Source organism: Misgurnus anguillicaudatus, chromosome 22 (genome assembly GCF_027580225.2).
Source record: "Misgurnus anguillicaudatus chromosome 22, ASM2758022v2, whole genome shotgun sequence".
Classification (NCBI taxonomy): Eukaryota; Metazoa; Chordata; class Actinopteri; order Cypriniformes; family Cobitidae; genus Misgurnus; species Misgurnus anguillicaudatus.
The window spans coordinates 38,722,925-38,740,815 of NC_073358.2; the positions used below are offsets into that span (position 1 = coordinate 38,722,925).

Below are 17,891 nucleotides of genomic sequence, written 5' to 3' on the forward strand. Positions count from 1 at the left end.
TTTACACAAAGGATGTTTATGTCAGAACTCCAAAAAAAGACACGAAAGGGTCAGAGGTGAGAGTTGACCAGAATCTGTGCATGAGTGTTTTGGCCCATGTGTTCATCTTTATCATGCACGCGCATAGAGATATTTAGTTTTTGTTCCACAACAACACTCCAACTCACACACACTTTATCTGGCAATGTAAAAAGGATGCTGCGTCTTTAAGATCTGCTCCAGCGTGTGTGTGTATGTGTGTGTGAGAGAGAGAGAGCAGAGGGGTTTGTTTATTGTTAAAGGGACAAAAGGGTGAGTGAGAATCATAAGAGCATTGAAGGAGATTAAACAGCACGGCACATCAGAAGGACAGAGAGCGGTACACATACACATACTCACATGGGTAAGTTTACCTGATCTCACCTGAACCAATATTTACCCACTGCCAAGATTTCAATTGCATACATTGATCTATTTAGTGTGTTTGAGATGTTTTGAAGTGACATTTAATTACCCTGTTAAATTGCAGTTGATTGGTGCTTGCACTGGAAATATTCTAATAGTTCCTAACTGATTAATATATTCAAAGGCTGGCTCAGATTTTGGCTCTGAGAGTTACTCTGAGAGTTGACATTTCAGCAGTGTGGTTGAGATGAGCAGTAACCTCAGGAGACTCCAGACAAAGGTCACATCAGGTCTTTAGGTTAATTAATTCTCTATTTTTTTTCTCCTGTTATTCTCTCGCATCGCTCTTTTACAGAACAGTGCCTGTCTGCTAAAAGGCAGATGTTTACTGTAATTGCACAAAGTATATTTACATGCTTTGTTTTAATTGAGAGCGTGAGTTACAGCAGAGCTCAGATAAAGAGAGAGTGATGTTCTTATCATTCTTATATGCAGAATCATGTTTTCTTTGACAGCACATTGTTTGAAGGTCTGTCGTCTGCTAAAAAATGCAGTTTCTTAGGGGTTTAAAAACAAGTTGCAGTGAATTTTACATTTATTTATTCTCCAAATGCTGCTAAGCAAATTACAAACAAGCAATACAACTATATAAGCTTATAATTAAAGCCACTTACAGTGCATGACAAGATATTCAATTTGTGCATGTTCCCTGCACTTTAAAAAAAAGTAGTTACCTGGTTGCCTTAAAATTTTGAGTTAATTCAACTTAAAAATATTAGTTTACACTAATTTTTTTGAGTTAATTAATGTTTTTAGGTTGAATTAGGCAACCAGGTAACTTTCATTTTTAAGTTGAACCAAAAAAATCTTTGTTTTCATTTGGTGGTAGTCCAACCCATGACGTTTTATGCTGCTGCTATCCCAGGTGAGGGGGTGGTACACTTCCAAATTGTACTTAAAGTGCTTTGTTTTCGCACACTAATTTTGTACTTGAATATAGTAAAAGTTCATCTTTAGTACGAGATGTTCTTGGGATTATCTAAGTGTGCTTCACTGTGCTGTTTTGAGACAGCATAAATATGTGCTAAAAATGTATTTAAAAGATGTATTTAGGTAACACTTGTAGCAAACTTGAACCCATCTTTGTATGAAAGTTGAGTTCAAGTGTTAACTAAATACATTTTTAATACAAAGACAGTAGTAAAAGTGTATTTTGGTTCATGTTCGTGGTGTCTCAGGGTAGCACAGTGAAGTACACTTATATAGTCTTAAGAAGTACTAAAGATGCATTTTTGGTATATTAGGTACAGGGTCGGTGTGCAAAAGTGGAGCACTTAAGTACACTATGGAAGTGTCCTACTTTTTCACCTGGGTCGCAATGCTCAAACTGTTAAGTTAACCATGACTTTTTAAGGATACTAGTAAAACCATTTTGTCAGTGGTAAACATTAAACAATATACCTAAAAAGTAAACAATGGTTAATTTTCATAAGGGTATATATTAAGCTCCAGATGTATTTTTAAATAGCCCACTAAAATCTAAAATGTGCAGCAGATGAACTCGGAGTATCTGTAAGGTTTTTAATTAGCTATTGAAACCAAAATCTCTGAGTTGGTCCGAAGTTTGACACAAAACAATCCACTGTTTCAACCAGAGCCGAGGGTGTGGCCAAGAAAATCTGTGCTGTATCTACATTATCATGTAGTATTATTGTTGAGAAGAGACAGAAGGACAGATAAAGTAAAAAAACAAAACAGAGAAAGTGGTATGTGGATGACCTGTCGTGACCCTGACCTCTTTTAGGGGGATAGTTCACTCAAAAGTGGGGGTTCTGTCATTGTTTGCTCACCCTCATGTTGTTACAGACCTGTATGGGTTTCTTGGTTGTGATGAACACAAAGGAAGATGTTTTGGGGGATGTTTGTAGCCGGGCCGATCGTGGACCCCATTCACTTCTATAGTAGGAAAAAAGAATACTGTGGAGGTGGATGGGGTCCATGGGCGGTTTGGTTGCAGACATTTCTAGAAGTGTCTCCCTTTGTGTTCATCAGGAGAAGGACATTTATACAGGTTTGTAGCATGGGAGTGGGTGAATGATGACAGAGTTTTCATTTTTGGGTGAACTATCCCTTTAATAAGACCCAACAGTGTATTTCACTGGTGTCAGTGTGTGTCTGTCTGTACCGCTATAGGAGGAAACGCGATGACGCAACTGCACTGGCCCGTGTGTGCCTGTGTTTGTTCACAATGCTAGTTGTTGTTATTAAAACAAAAGCCATTATGACTCTCACAAGTGATTCTTTTACTGACCACAAAACCTCAAACACTCACACACACAAGGCCCTCTCTCACCCTGATACGAGGCTACTCGAGAAAGAGAAAGAGAGAGAGGGCAAGAAGAGAGGGAGGGAGTGGAACAGCTTAAGCGATGCGTTTTTTCCTCCTTGAGGTGAACAGTGAAGTTTATCTGAAGAAATTACAACCCTGACGTTAGTTATCGCAGCAACAGTGAAGAGAGACCTGAATAGCTAGTGGACCAGCATCTGTGCAACTCTCTTGGCGTGGGTTCAGCTCAGTGGCGCCGATGTTTCCAGTGAAACAGCCGTGGTTGTGTAAAGCGCTAGGTGACCTGAGACCAACCTACTAAATGCTTGTGCTCTTCATCTGATCATCTCCACACCGCTGCCCATCACTCACATGCTGGGAACGCTGGGAACCCTGTGGCTTTTGGAGCTTATGGTTTCTTTTTTTATTTGCTTATTATTTACTAATGTAGTTGTTTTGCTTGTTAACTCTTAAAATGTCATATAACATGTTGTTTTTGATTTGTGTTGTTTTTTGTGCATGTGCTTGATGGTACATTTTAGGCCACTAACCCTACCAATCACATTTAAAGTCTTCATAGCTGTATGGTTTTATGTGTGTGCTACCTGTAGTGATGATGTATGACTAAACGTAATTACTACCGTCAGGTATAGAGGTGAGCGTGTGTATAAATGTGTGTGTGCATTGTGTGTGCGACATGCGCAGTGTGTGTGTTTATATATTACTCACCCACAGGTTGCTATGACTGCTGCATCCGCTGCCTGGGCGCCGTGCCCTACGCCAGCCTCCTGGCCACCCTGCTCTGCTATATTGGAGTGGCTCTCTTCTGTGGTGGAGGGCACGAGGCGCTCTCTGGCACCCGTACATTGGTAGAGCTCCACTTTGCAAGGGACATCCAGGATTTCACAGTGCTGGCTGATTTGTGAGTGACTGTCTTTATGTCTATCTATATTAAATCTGATTGTATATCTATTGTTTATAAATGTTTCGCTCTTCTGTATTGTTTCAGTATAAAATATTTTCAATATGTGATCTACGGTCTGGCCTCCTTCTTTTTCCTGTATGGATTGTTGCTGTTGGCTGAAGGTTTCTACACAACAAGTGCAGTAAAACAAACTTTTGGAGAGTTTAGAAGCACCCGTTTTGGCCGCTGTCTCAGCCTGACAGTAAGCTGGCACTTTGTCGATCACAATGCTGTTCGACTTCATGCGGCACCGCAACCGACAAGTGGATGACGTCCAAGTACCGCGAGAGCGATTCGAGAAATCACAAGGAGAAGTTAAATTTCCGACTAGCTCTCGCGGTACTTTGACGTCATCTACCAGTCAGTTCTTGCGGCGGCGAACTCGAACACACCTAGCTTTCGTTGTTGCTGTTATTATCATATTCATGTTACAAAGATCTGATTGGATGACTTGTCTTTTACAGTTTATAATCCTGACATGCGTGCTTGCCGTGATCTGGTTGGTTGTTTTTGGTTTTACGGCCATTCCTGTGTTCTTCTTCTTTAACACGGCGAGTTCCTGTCACAAGATCAACATTCTGGCTGAAACCACCGTCTTTCAGCATGCAAGGGTCTGCATGGATGCACGAATGTACGGTACGTCAGTCTTTACTTAAAGTAAGAAATGTCTTCTCAGTTTGTCACACCGCAAAAAAATGTGTTGTTAACCACCAATCCAAATTTAAACGACGAAAAACCAAAATAAACCTTATCAAAATCTTAAAAGACCCACTTAAACCATCTTTACTAGCGGGAATGCTACACTCTCTCTCAACTTTCAAACACTGCTACAACCTGAATGAAAGCTCGCGATTGTGTTAGGGGCGGGGCAAGGCTCGGTGGCTGCAGTACGTCACCGGGCCACCGTTACCCCTGCCCAACTAACACAGAAATGAGAAATTGTTTTTGGGAATGTGAATTGGCGGAAAGCTTGGCGAACAGTGGACACATTTTTTATTAACAGTAAAATAAAAGAAGTCTCTTTTAAAATAATGCATAGGATATACCTGGTTAAGCATGTGTTGAAAAGGTTTAAATTGAATATTGATTACTCATGTTGTTTTTGTCAAGGTGAAAAGGAAACCATTTTTCATTTATTTTTTTCCTTGTATAGACACAAAGATGTTTTGGGTTGAATTGGAAAGATTTATTATGAAAAAAACTGAACATTGCTTTACAGCTAACTGGACTGGACATATTAATATACTTCAATGATCAAACACTTGATAAAGAAAAGGAATATCTTATTTAAATGTTGATTTTACTGGGGAAATTTCACATTCATAAAGTAAAATGGTCTGACTCCAAACCAAACTTCTTTCACTTTGAAAATGAGCGTAAGAATTACTGTACTATGCTAAAGAACTGTAACAGTAAAAAATAATTGCATATTTCTCATTGTACTGTTGTTGATTGCAAAAAAAATAAAAAAATAATTAACACAGAAATGTGGAAAAACAGTTTAACAATCTAATTTCTCAATTCAATACTACATAGGCTTTTGTAACGTCAGCAATAAATTACTAACATTTTATAATAAACAATATGATTTGAATTTTTACACGGACTGTAATCTACTGTCTAAATGTTTAGGGAGACTCGACTGAAATGTTTTTATAATCTTAAAAACCTTTTGATATTAAATAAAAAAGTATGATTTTGAAATGGATGACTTGGATTTGAAGAAAAAGCTGCCAATAAGAGCACAGAATAGATGAAAATTCCTTCAATACTGTTAAGAAGCACCCCGGTGGGATACTTCAGGAATTAATATGCGGTTAATAAAATGCCAAAAGTACATTTTTACAAATTCTATGCAAAGAGTGGATACATAGTTGTGATTAATTTAAATATTTTTGGTCACATCATAGTTCCCATTATTACAGTTAGTGTTATTTCCTAGATTTGATGAGTTTTATTATTGGTTTAAGTTTGATTATTCTATAACGTGAGTGTGCATGGGTAATGGTGTCCTGTTTGGTCTGTTTTGTGTACGGGTTCCTTCCCTTGAATGCTTCGCCAGGGACTGTTTGTGGAACTACACTAGCTAACATTTGCAAAGCACAAGAGGTTAGACACACACACACATTTAATTGCTTTTATTTGGATCTAAAAGACATTACAAAGACAACAAGATCCAAATACTCTGGGAAGGGTCTTTAGCATGATGACAGATCCACATTACATGGCTTTATACATTTGTACAAGTCCTTCTATTTATGATAACCCATTAAGGATAAACAAAACATCTCCGTCTCCATATTTTCATACTCCCAATGGTGGCGGAAACAGAGCAAAATTTTGCAAGCCTCTTAGCCTCCTTTTTTCGTAGCCCTCCTAACTGCATCCCCCTGATCACATTCTTATGGACATGGCCTAAACTTCCAAATACCAAAATTATCAATTTACAATGGTATCCAAGTTGTTGAATGAGATCAACCAAAAGTTGATATTTCAATAATTTAGAGTAGTAACACGTGTCCATGTACAGGTCAAAACAGCAGCCCACCTCAAAAATAGATACAGATTTCATAATGTCATTTACAATTACAATATCAGGAGTATTTGAAATGTTCTTAAAATACTCATTATCAGATGTATTTGTCACACACACACACACACACACACACACACACACACACACACACACACACACACACACACACACACACACACTGTATTTGCATACTCACGGAGTTTCAGGAGACCCTTTTGCTTATATATCTGTTCATCTTTTTCAGTTCTATATGACCTACGACCTTTACATCGTTGCATTTGTTGGAGCTGGAATCACTCTTCTTGCTCTGGTCAGTGATATTTTGTTATTTACCTGTGACCCACTAACCAAGCGTTGTCATTCAGTCAGAACTTTGATGAATTGTGAGGGGCACAAACATTAGTCATAATAACATAGATTGAGGAGACACAAAATGGTCTTCTTTAGTGGGCATCTCAGAGGTCAGAGATAAATCCTTCATTGGCTTGTTTTCAAATCAGGATGAGTCTCTTCTTACCGGAGAAATATTCTCACTTTAATACAAATGGAATTCCGCTGAGATCTTTATAGAAATCGTTTAGAAAATCTAGTCACAAACAACGTGACTCGTCTAACATGACCAGCATGGAGAAAAGTAATATGTGATCACGCCACCTATGAACTACTTCCGCAGTAATTAAAGACTTCAATCGCAAATATTAATACTGACAGTTCAAATTTGCATTGCCATTTAATTGAAAATACACAGGATTGTATTTAAACTGATTGTTCGAGGTGCTCAAAGTACAAAGTTGCTACACATATTAAGGTCCTAACAGAAATACAGCTGGGGAATTTTTGGATTCATCACTATAAAAACTTTTTACTTCCTTTGCCTGAATATTTCATTTCTCTGGCACTTTTTATCTAAAAGTACAGTGATGATAAAGCAATCTAAGCCAGAGTGGATACTGTAGACATGTGATTTAAAGGAACAGTATGTAGGATTGTGGCCAAAATTGGTACTGCAATCACAAAACTTGTGGCTAAAACTGGTACTGCAGTCAAACAACTGGGGCCTATACCATGAAGCCGGTTTAGTTGGTTAGCCAGCTTTGTTTAGGATTAGTTTGTGCAAATCCTGGGTTTTGGGTACCATGAAAATAGCTTGTACCAACAAGGCCTGAACATTGGCTTGGTTTTGTCAACCTGAAACTAATCCTGTAACCCTGAGTTTGTTTAACCATTTTCATGGTACGGGCCCCTGGTGGCCAATATACAAAATGACAACATAAACATCAGTTGAGGGCTGCAACTCCACTTTTTAAATGACAATATCCTGGCCAGACCACTGTTGTCAGTGATATAAGTATTTGAAATGAAAATGATTTCTTAATGTCTAGTGACATATCAGGGCCATTTTATGATTAATTGATATAAATTTCTTATATACTGTTACTTTAAATATTAGTGATTTAAATAAAGATTTATATATATATATATACACACATAAATATAATAAATGTTAAAGGGATAGATCACCTTAAAATGAAAATTCTGTCATCATTTACTCATCCTCATGTTGTTCTAAACCTGTATGAATTTCTTTTTTCTGATGAACATAAAAGAAGATATTTTGAGAAATGATGGTAAACGCACAGCAGATAGTAACCATTGACTTTCATAGTAGGAATAAAAAAATATGATGGAATTTAATGAGTACCGTCAACTGTGTGCTTACCATCATTTATCAAAATATTTTCATCATTATCACAATACTTCCAACATATTTTTTCCTACTATGGAAGTCAATGGTCACTATATGCTGTGTGTTTACCATAGTTTCTCAACATATCTTCTTTTGTGTTCATCAGAAAAAAGAAATTCATACAGGTTTAGAACAACATGAGGATGAGTAAATGATGACAGAATTTTCATTTTAAGGTGAACTATCCCTTTAAGTATGATCTGTCCTGTAGCCCCAATGAGTATTTAGATACTAAAGAACTTAAACATGTAATTTCATTCATCACTATCCCTTCAGGTTTACTCTGGTGTCCTAGCAGGTGTCAAGTAAAGTCAAGTCAGTTTCATTTATAGGCAACTCAATGAAAGGACAATTTATGAGCTACCCTCAACCCTGAGCAAGGACCATAATTGTTCCTATAGTAAAAATCCACTATAAACTGCTACGGACAATAAATTATATTTTATATAGCCAATAATGTAATGAAACAATACTACTGTCATATCAACTTCACATGCCTGGTATAATGTTTACTGCAAAGTATCAAAGCTGCTACAATCACCCCTTAGTAAAACTTGGACTTGTTTTTGGACATACAGTAATGATCCCACATACTGATTCACTGATCAAACATATGTGTTGTATCTTTCTCTTCTTGCTCTGTTCCTCTACGTGGTTGCCACCACCTACAACTACGCCGTTCTAAGGTTTCTTGGAAGGAAGGGGATCCGTTGCTAGGTTTACCGTTGCTAGACCCTCTTTCCTGGTGCCTTTTCAAGCGACTCCATTTGTATCGTCATGGTGGCTTGTGAGGAAACCCAAAAGAGCTCCATGATACCCCTGCAGAGTTCTATCATACAGAGCACACATACACCCCATTGGTATTTTTGGGGGACAAGAAGAACAAACTACACAGCAAAAAATAGAATGAACTACAAAAATAACAATTCATTTATGCGCTATGGTTAACATCTCAAACTACTGTACTGTAGATCTCTGGAGGAGTGGAATCTAGCTTCTGTATTTGAATAACTTTCTTTGGAACTGTTCACACAGAAAGCATTCTTACGTTTAAATACAACTAAAAGCCTTAGTTGACACAAAAATAAATATTTTCTGTTAATTTACTCACCCTCAGGCCATCCAAGATGTAGGTAACCTTTTTCCTTGAGTACAACAATAACGTTTTTAGCTGAAACTGTGGCATCTCACAAAAGGTCAAAAAAGTAGATACAAGTAACAGAAATGACTTTTTTAGGCATTTGGTAGATGCTTTAATCCAAAACTACATTTATCAGTATGTTTGTTCCTGGGATTGAACCCATGACCTTTCCAATGCTCTACCAATTGAGCTACATGAATGCAAAAATAAATTAATTAATGTAATACCAGAGGCTCCTGACAATATGTGGCAGTCGAAACATTATTTAAAACATTGTAATGTGTAATCCATTACTAAACGCAAACGGTCAAAAAAATCATCTATATCTTGGATGGCCTGATGGTGAAAAAAATTAGCAGCAAATTTTTATTTTTGAGTGAACTATCCCTTTACTACGAAACAAAAAAGAAATAAATACAAGTTTGAAAGCTCATTTTAAACATTAAACATGGCGTCATATAAAAAATAGGCACTTAAATCATGAGACATAAGAATGCGTTCAGTGTGAACAGCCATTTAGACTTTCTCATGGCCACATGTTCGTTTTAATGATTGTAATCATTTAGCTTTATGATCATATTAATGCCTTGCAGTTTTATCAGGAACTTATTTCTCCCTCCCTCTTTCTTACTATCCATCTTTTAGCTATTAAAGAGATGGAAAGGAGATAAGAGAGACTTTTAGTGTGACATTGGACATACACATACAACACTGTAAAGCGCAGTGATTTGCTTTGTCAGTCTGGCTTCAGTATTTTAGAGTATCTGATGTTTGTGTAATATCAAACCTTGTCCAGTGTATGTGCGTGTGTGATTTTATTTGTGTTTGTATGGTATGTGAGTGTGTGGTTGTTTATTTTATAACCAACTGGCAATAAACTGAACCCGATCAATGATGGTGCTCGATCAAAGGAAACTAATCCTATTTTTATTGTTCTGGCTGATTTTAGGACACTAAAAATGATTTGAAGATGTTAATCTAATGGAGAAAGTTAAATGGTTATTAAATAATTCTAACTGAATTGAGTTGACATAAAATTGTGTGTTGGCTTCAGTAAAACTCAGTAATAAACATTAGTTTTCTTTAATGAAAGCTGAATTTATGTTGTCACTTCATTTCACACATACAGAGTTCACATTTATGAAGAAAATTCCCGTAAACCGATAAAAACACATTATAAAATATGAATTTTGAATTTTTTTTATATAGGAAAAAAATATGTTTTAATTTTAAATTTACACAAATAGTCACTATGTAAGCCATGCTTACTGTATTTAAACACACACACTACCGTCAATTCAGAAGGGCTCATCCCTATGTCCTAAGCTCTTTGAAGGTTTAACACTCCAGCGTGAGTGCTTGGAAGGGATAAAAGTGATGAAAAGTCTTTTTGGAATGCACTTCATTGTCAGCTTAAAGCGTAACTAAACCCCTGGTCAGAGCCTGACTCCACCCACTGGCAATATTTGAAAAATGCAAGAAAAGTGGGCAGATCCCAATGGAGATAGAGGGGACGAACTTAAGTGTGTAGTGAGATCGTAACAAGGGCTTGGTGATCTTGAATCTGCTTACGTCACGAGTTACTTTTTGGACCCAACATACAATAGGAAAATTCAACTGCAGTGGCCACCGTTCAACCTGAAGAGGGCAGCACTCAGACGTTTTTACACCATATATTGTAGTATTGAAACACTTTATATACAAATGTCAAAAAACTTACTAAAATGAATGAACAGCACTAATAAAGCATCATTCTTACAGATCTTTAACTAAAAAAAGTTGGTTTAGGGTTTAGTTACTCTTTAATGAGAAATATCCCGTTTTGAAAGTACCCACAATCATAAATATCTGTAGAATATTGTATTCAAGCTAAACATTTATGAGTGTGTGTATTCCTGGGATTGAACCCATGACCTGTGCTCAACCAATTCAGTATGCAAGCTATGCTGACGGTCTATAAACACACACAATCATAAATATCTATAGAATACTTTATTGTATTCATGCTTACTATGCCCATGTCAGCGGTTTCTATCTGATGAGTTAAGGGACTATTTTAAATGATTTTTATAGTGCTGATTTGTCAAACTCAGAGAATGGTTCTAAGATGTGCTTGGTTGTAATGTCGAGGTGTAATAGTTTGGTTCCCATGTTACTAATTTATCTGTGAAGTGGACTTCATCAAAGCAACTCTCGCAGAGGATATTCCCATTGTGGTAGTACATAGATGACAAAAGATCACCCAGAAGCTTTTTGCATCCCCGACACTGTAAAACAAACACACATCATTACTGATCACACTGCGGCATATAATAATATATGTGCAAACAAACATGCAGAAGAAACTAAAACTCTGAACCTTAAAACACCGCGTATGGCAGCAAATGGGAGGAATGTCCACAAGGATTTTCTCATTTTCGGTTATAGGGTGCTTGCAGACAGTACACATAGTTTTCTCTTCAGGTGTGACTTTAGGTGTCTCCACTGCTTTCTCTACAGGTGTGACTTTAGATGTTTCCAGTGGTTTCTCTAGAGGTGTGACTTTAGGTGTCTCCACTGGTTTCTCTACAGGTGTGACTTTAGGTGTCTTCAGTGTTTCCTCTACAGGTGTGACTTTAGGTGTCTCCAGTGGTTTCTCTACAGGTGTGACTTTAGGTGTCTTCAGTGTTTCCTCTACAGGTGTGACTTTAGGTGTCTCCAGTGGTTTCTCTAGAGATGTGACTTTAGGTGTCTCCACTGCTTTCTCTACAGGTGTGACTTTAGGTGTCTCCACTGCTTTCTCTACAGGTGTGACTTTAGGTGTTTCCAGTGGTTTCTCTAGAGGTGTGACTTTAGGTGTCTCCACTGGTTTCTCTACAGGTGTGACTTTAGGTGTCTTCAGTGTTTCCTCTACAGGTGTGACTTTAGGTGTCTCCACTGGTTTCTCTACAGGTGTGACTTTAGGTGTCTCCACTGGTTTCTCTGCAGGTGTGACTTTAGGTGTCTCCACTGGTTTCTCTACAGGTGTGACTTTAGGTGTCTTCAGTGTTTCCTCTACAGGTTTGACTTTAGGTGTCTTCAGTGTTTCCTCTACAGGTGTGACTTTAGGTGTCTCCACTGGTTTCTCTACAAGTGTGACTTTAGGTGTCTCCAGTGGTTTCTCTACAAGTGTGACTTTAGGTGTCTTCAGTGTTTCCTCTACAGGTTTGACTTTAGGTGTCTTCAGTGTTTCCTCTACAGGTGTGACTTTAGGTGTCTCCACTGGTTTCTCTACAAGTGTGACTTTAGGTGTCTCCAGTGGTTTCTCTACAAGTGTGACTTTAGGTGTCTCCAGTGGTTTCTCTACAGGTGTGACTTTAGGTGTCTCCAGTGGTTTCTCTACAGGTGTGACTTTAGGTGTCTCCAGTGGTTTCTCTACAGGTGTGACTTTAGGTGTCTCCACTGGTTTTTCTGCAGGTGTGACTTTAGGTGTCTCCAGTGGTTTCTCTACAGGTGTGACTTTAGGTGTCTTCAGTGTTTCCTCTACAGGTGTGACTTTAGGTGTCTCCACTGGTTTCTCTACAGGTGTGACTTTAGGTGTCTCCACTGGTTTCTCTACAGGTGTGACTTTAGGTGTCTCCAGTGGTTTCTCTACAGGTGTGACTTTAGGTGTCTCCAGTGGTTTCTCTACAGGTGTGACTTTAGGTGTCTTCAGTGTTTCCTCTACAGGTGTGACTTTAGGTGTCTTCAGTGTTTCCTCTACAGGTGTGACTTTAGGTGTCTCCAGTGGTTTCTCTACAGGTGTGACTTTAGGTGTTTCCAGTGGTTTCTCTACAGGTGTGACTTTAGGTGTCTTCAGTGTTTCCTCTACAAGTGTGACTTTAGGTGTCTCCAGTGGTTTCTCTACAAGTGTGACTTTAGGTGTCTTCAGTGTTTCCTCTACAGGTGTGACTTTAGGTGTCTTCAGTGTTTCCTCTACAGGTGTGACTTTAGGTGTCTCCACTGGTTTCTCTGCAGGTGTGACTTTAGGTGTTTCCAGTGGTTTCTCTACAGGTGTGACTTTAGGTGTCTTCAGTGTTTCCTCTACAGGTGTGACTTTAGGTGTCTTCAGTGTTTCCTCTACAGGTGTGACTTTAGGTGTTTCCAGTGGTTTCTCTACAGGTGTGACTTTAGGTGTCTCCAGTGGTTTCTCTACAGGTGTGACTTTAGATGTTTCCAGTGGTTTCTCTAGAGGTGTGACTTTAGGTGTCTCCACTGGTTTCTCTGCAGGTGTGACTTTAGGTGTCTCCACTGGTTTCTCTGCAGGTGTAACTTTAGATGTTTCCAGTGGTTTCTCTACAGGTGTAACTTTAGATGTTTCCAGTGGTTTCTCTACAGGTGTGACTTTAGGTGTCTTCAGTGTTTCCTCTACAGGTGTGACTTTAGGTGTCTCCAGTGGTTTCTCTAGAGATGTGACTTTAGGTGTCTCCACTGCTTTCTCTACAGGTGTGACTTTAGATGTTTCCAGTGGTTTCTCTAGAGGTGTGACTTTAGGTGTCTCCACTGGTTTCTCTGCAGGTGTAACTTTAGGTGTCTCCACTGGTTTCTCTACAGGTGTGACTTTAGATGTTTCCACTGGTTTCTCTAGAGGTGTGACTTTAGGTGTTTCCAGTGGTTTCTCTACAGGTGTGACTTTAGGTGTCTTCAGTGTTTCCTCTACAGGTGTGACTTTAGGTGTCTTCAGTGTTTCCTCTACAGGTGTGACTTTAGATGTTTCCAGTGGTTTCTCTACAGGTGTAACTTTAGGTGTTTCCAGTGGTTTCTCTACAGTTGTGACTTTAGGTGTCTCCACTGGTTTCTCTACAGGTGTAACTTTAGGTGTTTCCACTGGTTTCTCTACAGTTGTGACTTTAGGTGTCTCCACTGGTTTCTCTACAGGTGTGACTTTAGGTGTCTCCACTGGTTTCTCTACAGGTGTGACTTTAGGTGTCTCCACTGGTTTCTCTACAGGTGTGACTTTAGGTGTCTCCAGTGGTTTCTCTACAGGTGTCACTTTAGGTGTCTCCACTGGTTTCTCTACAGGTGCGTCCACTTGTACTTCCACTACTTTCTCTACAGGTGTAACTTTAAGTGTCTCCACTGGTTTCTGTACAGGTGTTACTTTAGGTGTCTCCAGTGGTTTCTCAATAGGTGTTACTTTAGGTGTCTCCACTGGTTTCTCCACAGGTGTGTCCACTTGTACTTCCACTACTTTCTGTACAGGTGTTACTTTAAGTGTCTCCACTGGTTTCTGTATGGGTGTGACTTTAGGTGTCTCCAGTGGTTTCTCTACAGGTGTGACTTTAGGTGTCTCCACTGGTTTCTCTACAGGTGTGACTTTAGGTGTCTCCAGTGGTTTCTCTACAGGTGTGACTTTAGGTGTCTCCAGTGGTTTCTCTACAGGTGTGACTTTAGGTGTCTCCACTGGTTTCTCTACAGGTGTGACTTTAGGTGTCTCCACTGGTTTCTCTACAGGTGTGACTTTAGGTGTCTCCACTGGTTTCTCTACAGGCGTGACTTTAGGTGTCTCCACTGGTTTCTCTACAGGTGTGACTTTAGGTGTCTCCACTGGTTTCTCTACAGGTGTGACTTTAGGTGTCTCCACTGGTTTCTCTACAGGTGTTACTTTAGGTGTCTCCACTGGTTTCTCTACAGGCGTGACTTTAGGTGTCTCCACTGGTTTCTCTACAGGTGTGACTTTAGGTGTCTCCACTGGTTTCTCTACAGGTGTGACTTTAGGTGTCTCCACTGGTTTTTCTGCAGGTGTGACTTTAGGTGTCTCTAGTGGTTTCTCTACAGGTGTGACTTTAGATGTTTCCAGTGGTTTCTCTACATGTGTGATTTTAGGTGTCTCCACTGGTTTCTCGACAGGTGCGTCACCTTGTACTTCCACTACTTTCTCTACAGGTGTAAATTTAAGTGTCTCCCATGGTTTCTGTACAGGTGTTTCTTTAGGTGTCTCCACTGGTTTCTCAACTGGTGCGTCCACTTGTACTTCCACTACTTTCTGTACAGGTGTGACTTTAGGTGTCTCTAGTGGTTTCTCTACAGGTGTAACTTTAGGTGTTTCCAGTGGTTTCTCTACAGGTGTGACTTTAGATGTTTCCAGTGGTTTCTCTGCAGGTGTGACTTTAAGTGTCTCCACTGGTTTCTCAACAGGTGCGTCCACTTGTACTTCCACTACTTTCTCTACAGGTGTAACTTTAAGTGTCTCCCATGGTTTCTGTACAGGTGTTACTTTAGGTGTCTCCACTGGTTTCTCAACTGGTGCGTCCACTTGTACTTCCACTACTTTCTGTACAGGTGTTACTTTAAGTGTCTCCACTGGTTTCTCTACAGGTGTGACTTTAGGTGTCTCCACTGGTTTCTCTACAGGTGTGACTTTAGGTGTCTCCACTGGTTTCTCTACAGGTGTTACTTTAGGTGTCTCCACTGCTTTCTCTACAGGTGTGACTTTAGGTGTCTCCACTGGTTTCTCAACAGGTGCGTCACCTTGTACTTCCACTACTTTCTCTACAGGTGTAACTTTAAGTGTCTCCCATGGTTTCTGTACAGGTGTTACTTTAACTGTCTCCACTGGTTTATGTATGGGTGTAACTTTAAGTGTCTCCACTGGTTTCTCAACAGGTGCGTCCACTTGTACTTCCACTACTTTCTGTACAGGTGTTACTTTAAGTGTCTCCACTGGTTTCTGTACAGGTGTGACTTTAGGTGTCTCCAGTGGTTTCTCTACAGGTGTCACTTTAGGTGTCTCCACTGGTTTCTCTACAGGTGCGTCCACTTGTACTTCCACTACTTTCTCTACAGGTGTAACTTTAAGTGTCTCCACTGGTTTCTGTACAGGTGTTACTTTAGGTGTCTCCACTGGTTTCTCCACAGGTGTTACTTTAGGTGTCTCCACTGGTTTCTCTACAGGTGTGACTTTAGATGTCTCCACTGCTTTCTCTACAGGTGTGACCCCAGATTTCTCTACTGGTTTCTCTGCAGGTGCGACTTTAGTATTATATACAGATGCTGACCTAGAATCCTTTGGGTGTTGACTAAAACACATGGAGAGTAATGCAACCTATATCCTTGTCCACCACAGATAGCAAGTTAATAATAATGGATAAAGCAATAATAATGGATAATACGTTTTGTCATGGATTGTGTTATACAGAGAAATGTACCAAACCTTTTGGCATGGTGACTCCTGACAGTTGTATTTTCTTCCGAATTTGGAGTTCTAAGGGAGAACATAGCGGATGTTATTGAATGAAGGAATGTTTCATCTAAAAGCAAAGAATAAAGGTATGAAATCGCAAAGAAGTGAAAAAAGCTCTCACTCAAACTTCTTCCGAGCTGACTCAACCAAGGGGCCTCTACGTTGTCTGCATAACTTAAAGTTAGTGTAGGTGGGGTGCCGGGTAGATGGTATAGTGGGCGGAGGTGCCAGACTGCTCTCAGGGAGTAACACTTTCCCTGGAACCAGCGGTTTACTTTATAGTAAAACAAAGTAAAAAAATAAGAAACAACAAATTACTGGGAGACAACATGCACATTGTTACTACCGCTCTGAGCCATCAGATGGCAGTATAAGCGTGTATGTACATTACCGTGTTTGACGTCCATCTACTTGTGTGTCCTTGTCCACTTGAGCTCTTTGAATCCAGCTGTCATCTTGTTTCACACCATTTCGAACTTTTGTTATTTTTAACACTGCCTTCCTGTCAACCTCTGAAATAACAGAAAATTAAAGTGTATTTCTTGTTTTTACACTGGGTGCATTTTTGTTTGTGCAGAGGTTTGTGTAAGTTTTTACCACTGGCCATGGTGAGTTATTCTTCAATTCCTGAATAGTTGTCAGTTCCTTTAAATAAAAATTAGATGAGACATGAAATTTGATGTTTTACAATTCTCTAAATGTCTCTCCCACTATGATCATAAAGGGTAATTAGTAGCCTAGTATTTGAATCATAGGCCATCATCTTTAATTATATCCTTATCAAGGCTGATTATTAAGGTCAATTGTTAGTCAGTATTAGAGATGGTATTGCAGAACAGGTTCAGTATGCCACCAACAGGTTTTTGTACCCCCAGAAATGCATTCCACAAGATCCAAATAAAAAGCAGCATGACCACATTTTCCCCTCAGTTTGTGAGTGTGTGTGCGTGTGTGTGTGTGTGTTATCTGACATCTAATCTAAAACAGAAACTCAAGCGCTGTCACACAGGAAAATGTTTTTCTGCCTTCTCGTCAGATATTGTTTGGAACTTCTCTTGACATGGTATGTATGGATTCTTTAGTCTTTTGTGCTTAAGTGGTTCTGAAGATGTAAAGAAAGACAAAAATAAACTATTCAGAATAGCATTCAAGACAATGGGAAAGAGGAAGAAAAGGTCATTAGGTTATAAAACACACAAACTCAAGACAAGAGCAACACTGTATACTGGGCTTTGTTTATATTACATCACTACCACTCTATATTTGTAATGCGAGTAAAATAAGTATTGAACACGTCACCATTTTTCTCAGTTAACATATTTCTAAAGGTGCTATTGATTTTCACCAGATGTTGGTAACAACCCATGCAATCCACCCATTCAGAGAAATCAAACCATAGATGTCTATAATTTAGGTGTAATACTGTAAAATGACACAGGAAAGAAGTATTGAACATGCTTACTGAAATGTATTTAATACTTTGTACAAAAGCCTTTGTTGGTAATGAAAGTTTTAAGACGGCTACTGTATGGAGAAATCGGGTGTGATTTTGAGCCTTTTATTCTTCCACACAAACAGTCTTTAAATGTTGAAGGTTCTGTGGGCCTCTTATG

General features: G+C 39.1%; 2 protein-coding genes across 3 annotated transcripts in view; one reads left to right on the plus strand and one right to left on the minus strand.

Annotated features, from left to right (window-relative positions):
- The first annotated feature begins 211 nt into the window (after nt 1-211).
- On the plus strand, nt 212-10,190 carry plp1b (proteolipid protein 1b). 2 transcript variants are annotated; one of them, XM_073860526.1, is made up of 7 exons: nt 212-382; nt 3,446-3,632; nt 3,720-3,876; nt 4,139-4,304; nt 5,704-5,783; nt 6,455-6,506; nt 8,586-10,190. In XM_073860526.1, exons 1-7 carry the CDS (start codon nt 379-381, stop codon nt 8,672-8,674), a joined length of 735 nt encoding a protein of 244 aa, XP_073716627.1. In that variant the 5' UTR covers nt 212-378; the 3' UTR covers nt 8,675-10,190. The 2 variants fall into 2 exon arrangements, with proteins under 2 accessions (XP_073716627.1, XP_073716626.1); XM_073860525.1 differs by lacking the exon at nt 212-382 and adding an exon at nt 2,706-3,009.
- The window catches only part of LOC141358899 (uncharacterized), a 29,812-nt gene continuing 21,382 nt past the window's right edge, over nt 9,462-17,891 (minus strand). Inside the window, exons 4-9 of the mRNA XM_073860794.1 lie at nt 16,876-16,923; nt 16,670-16,790; nt 16,400-16,552; nt 16,249-16,299; nt 11,458-16,114; nt 9,462-11,365 (exon numbers count right to left, since the gene is read on the minus strand). Coding sequence (XP_073716895.1) covers nt 11,201-11,365; nt 11,458-16,114; nt 16,249-16,299; nt 16,400-16,552; nt 16,670-16,790; nt 16,876-16,885 — 5,157 coding nt within the window. The 5' untranslated portion in view covers nt 16,886-16,923 and the 3' untranslated portion in view covers nt 9,462-11,200. The remainder of the gene's footprint in view (nt 11,366-11,457; nt 16,115-16,248; nt 16,300-16,399; nt 16,553-16,669; nt 16,791-16,875; nt 16,924-17,891) is intronic.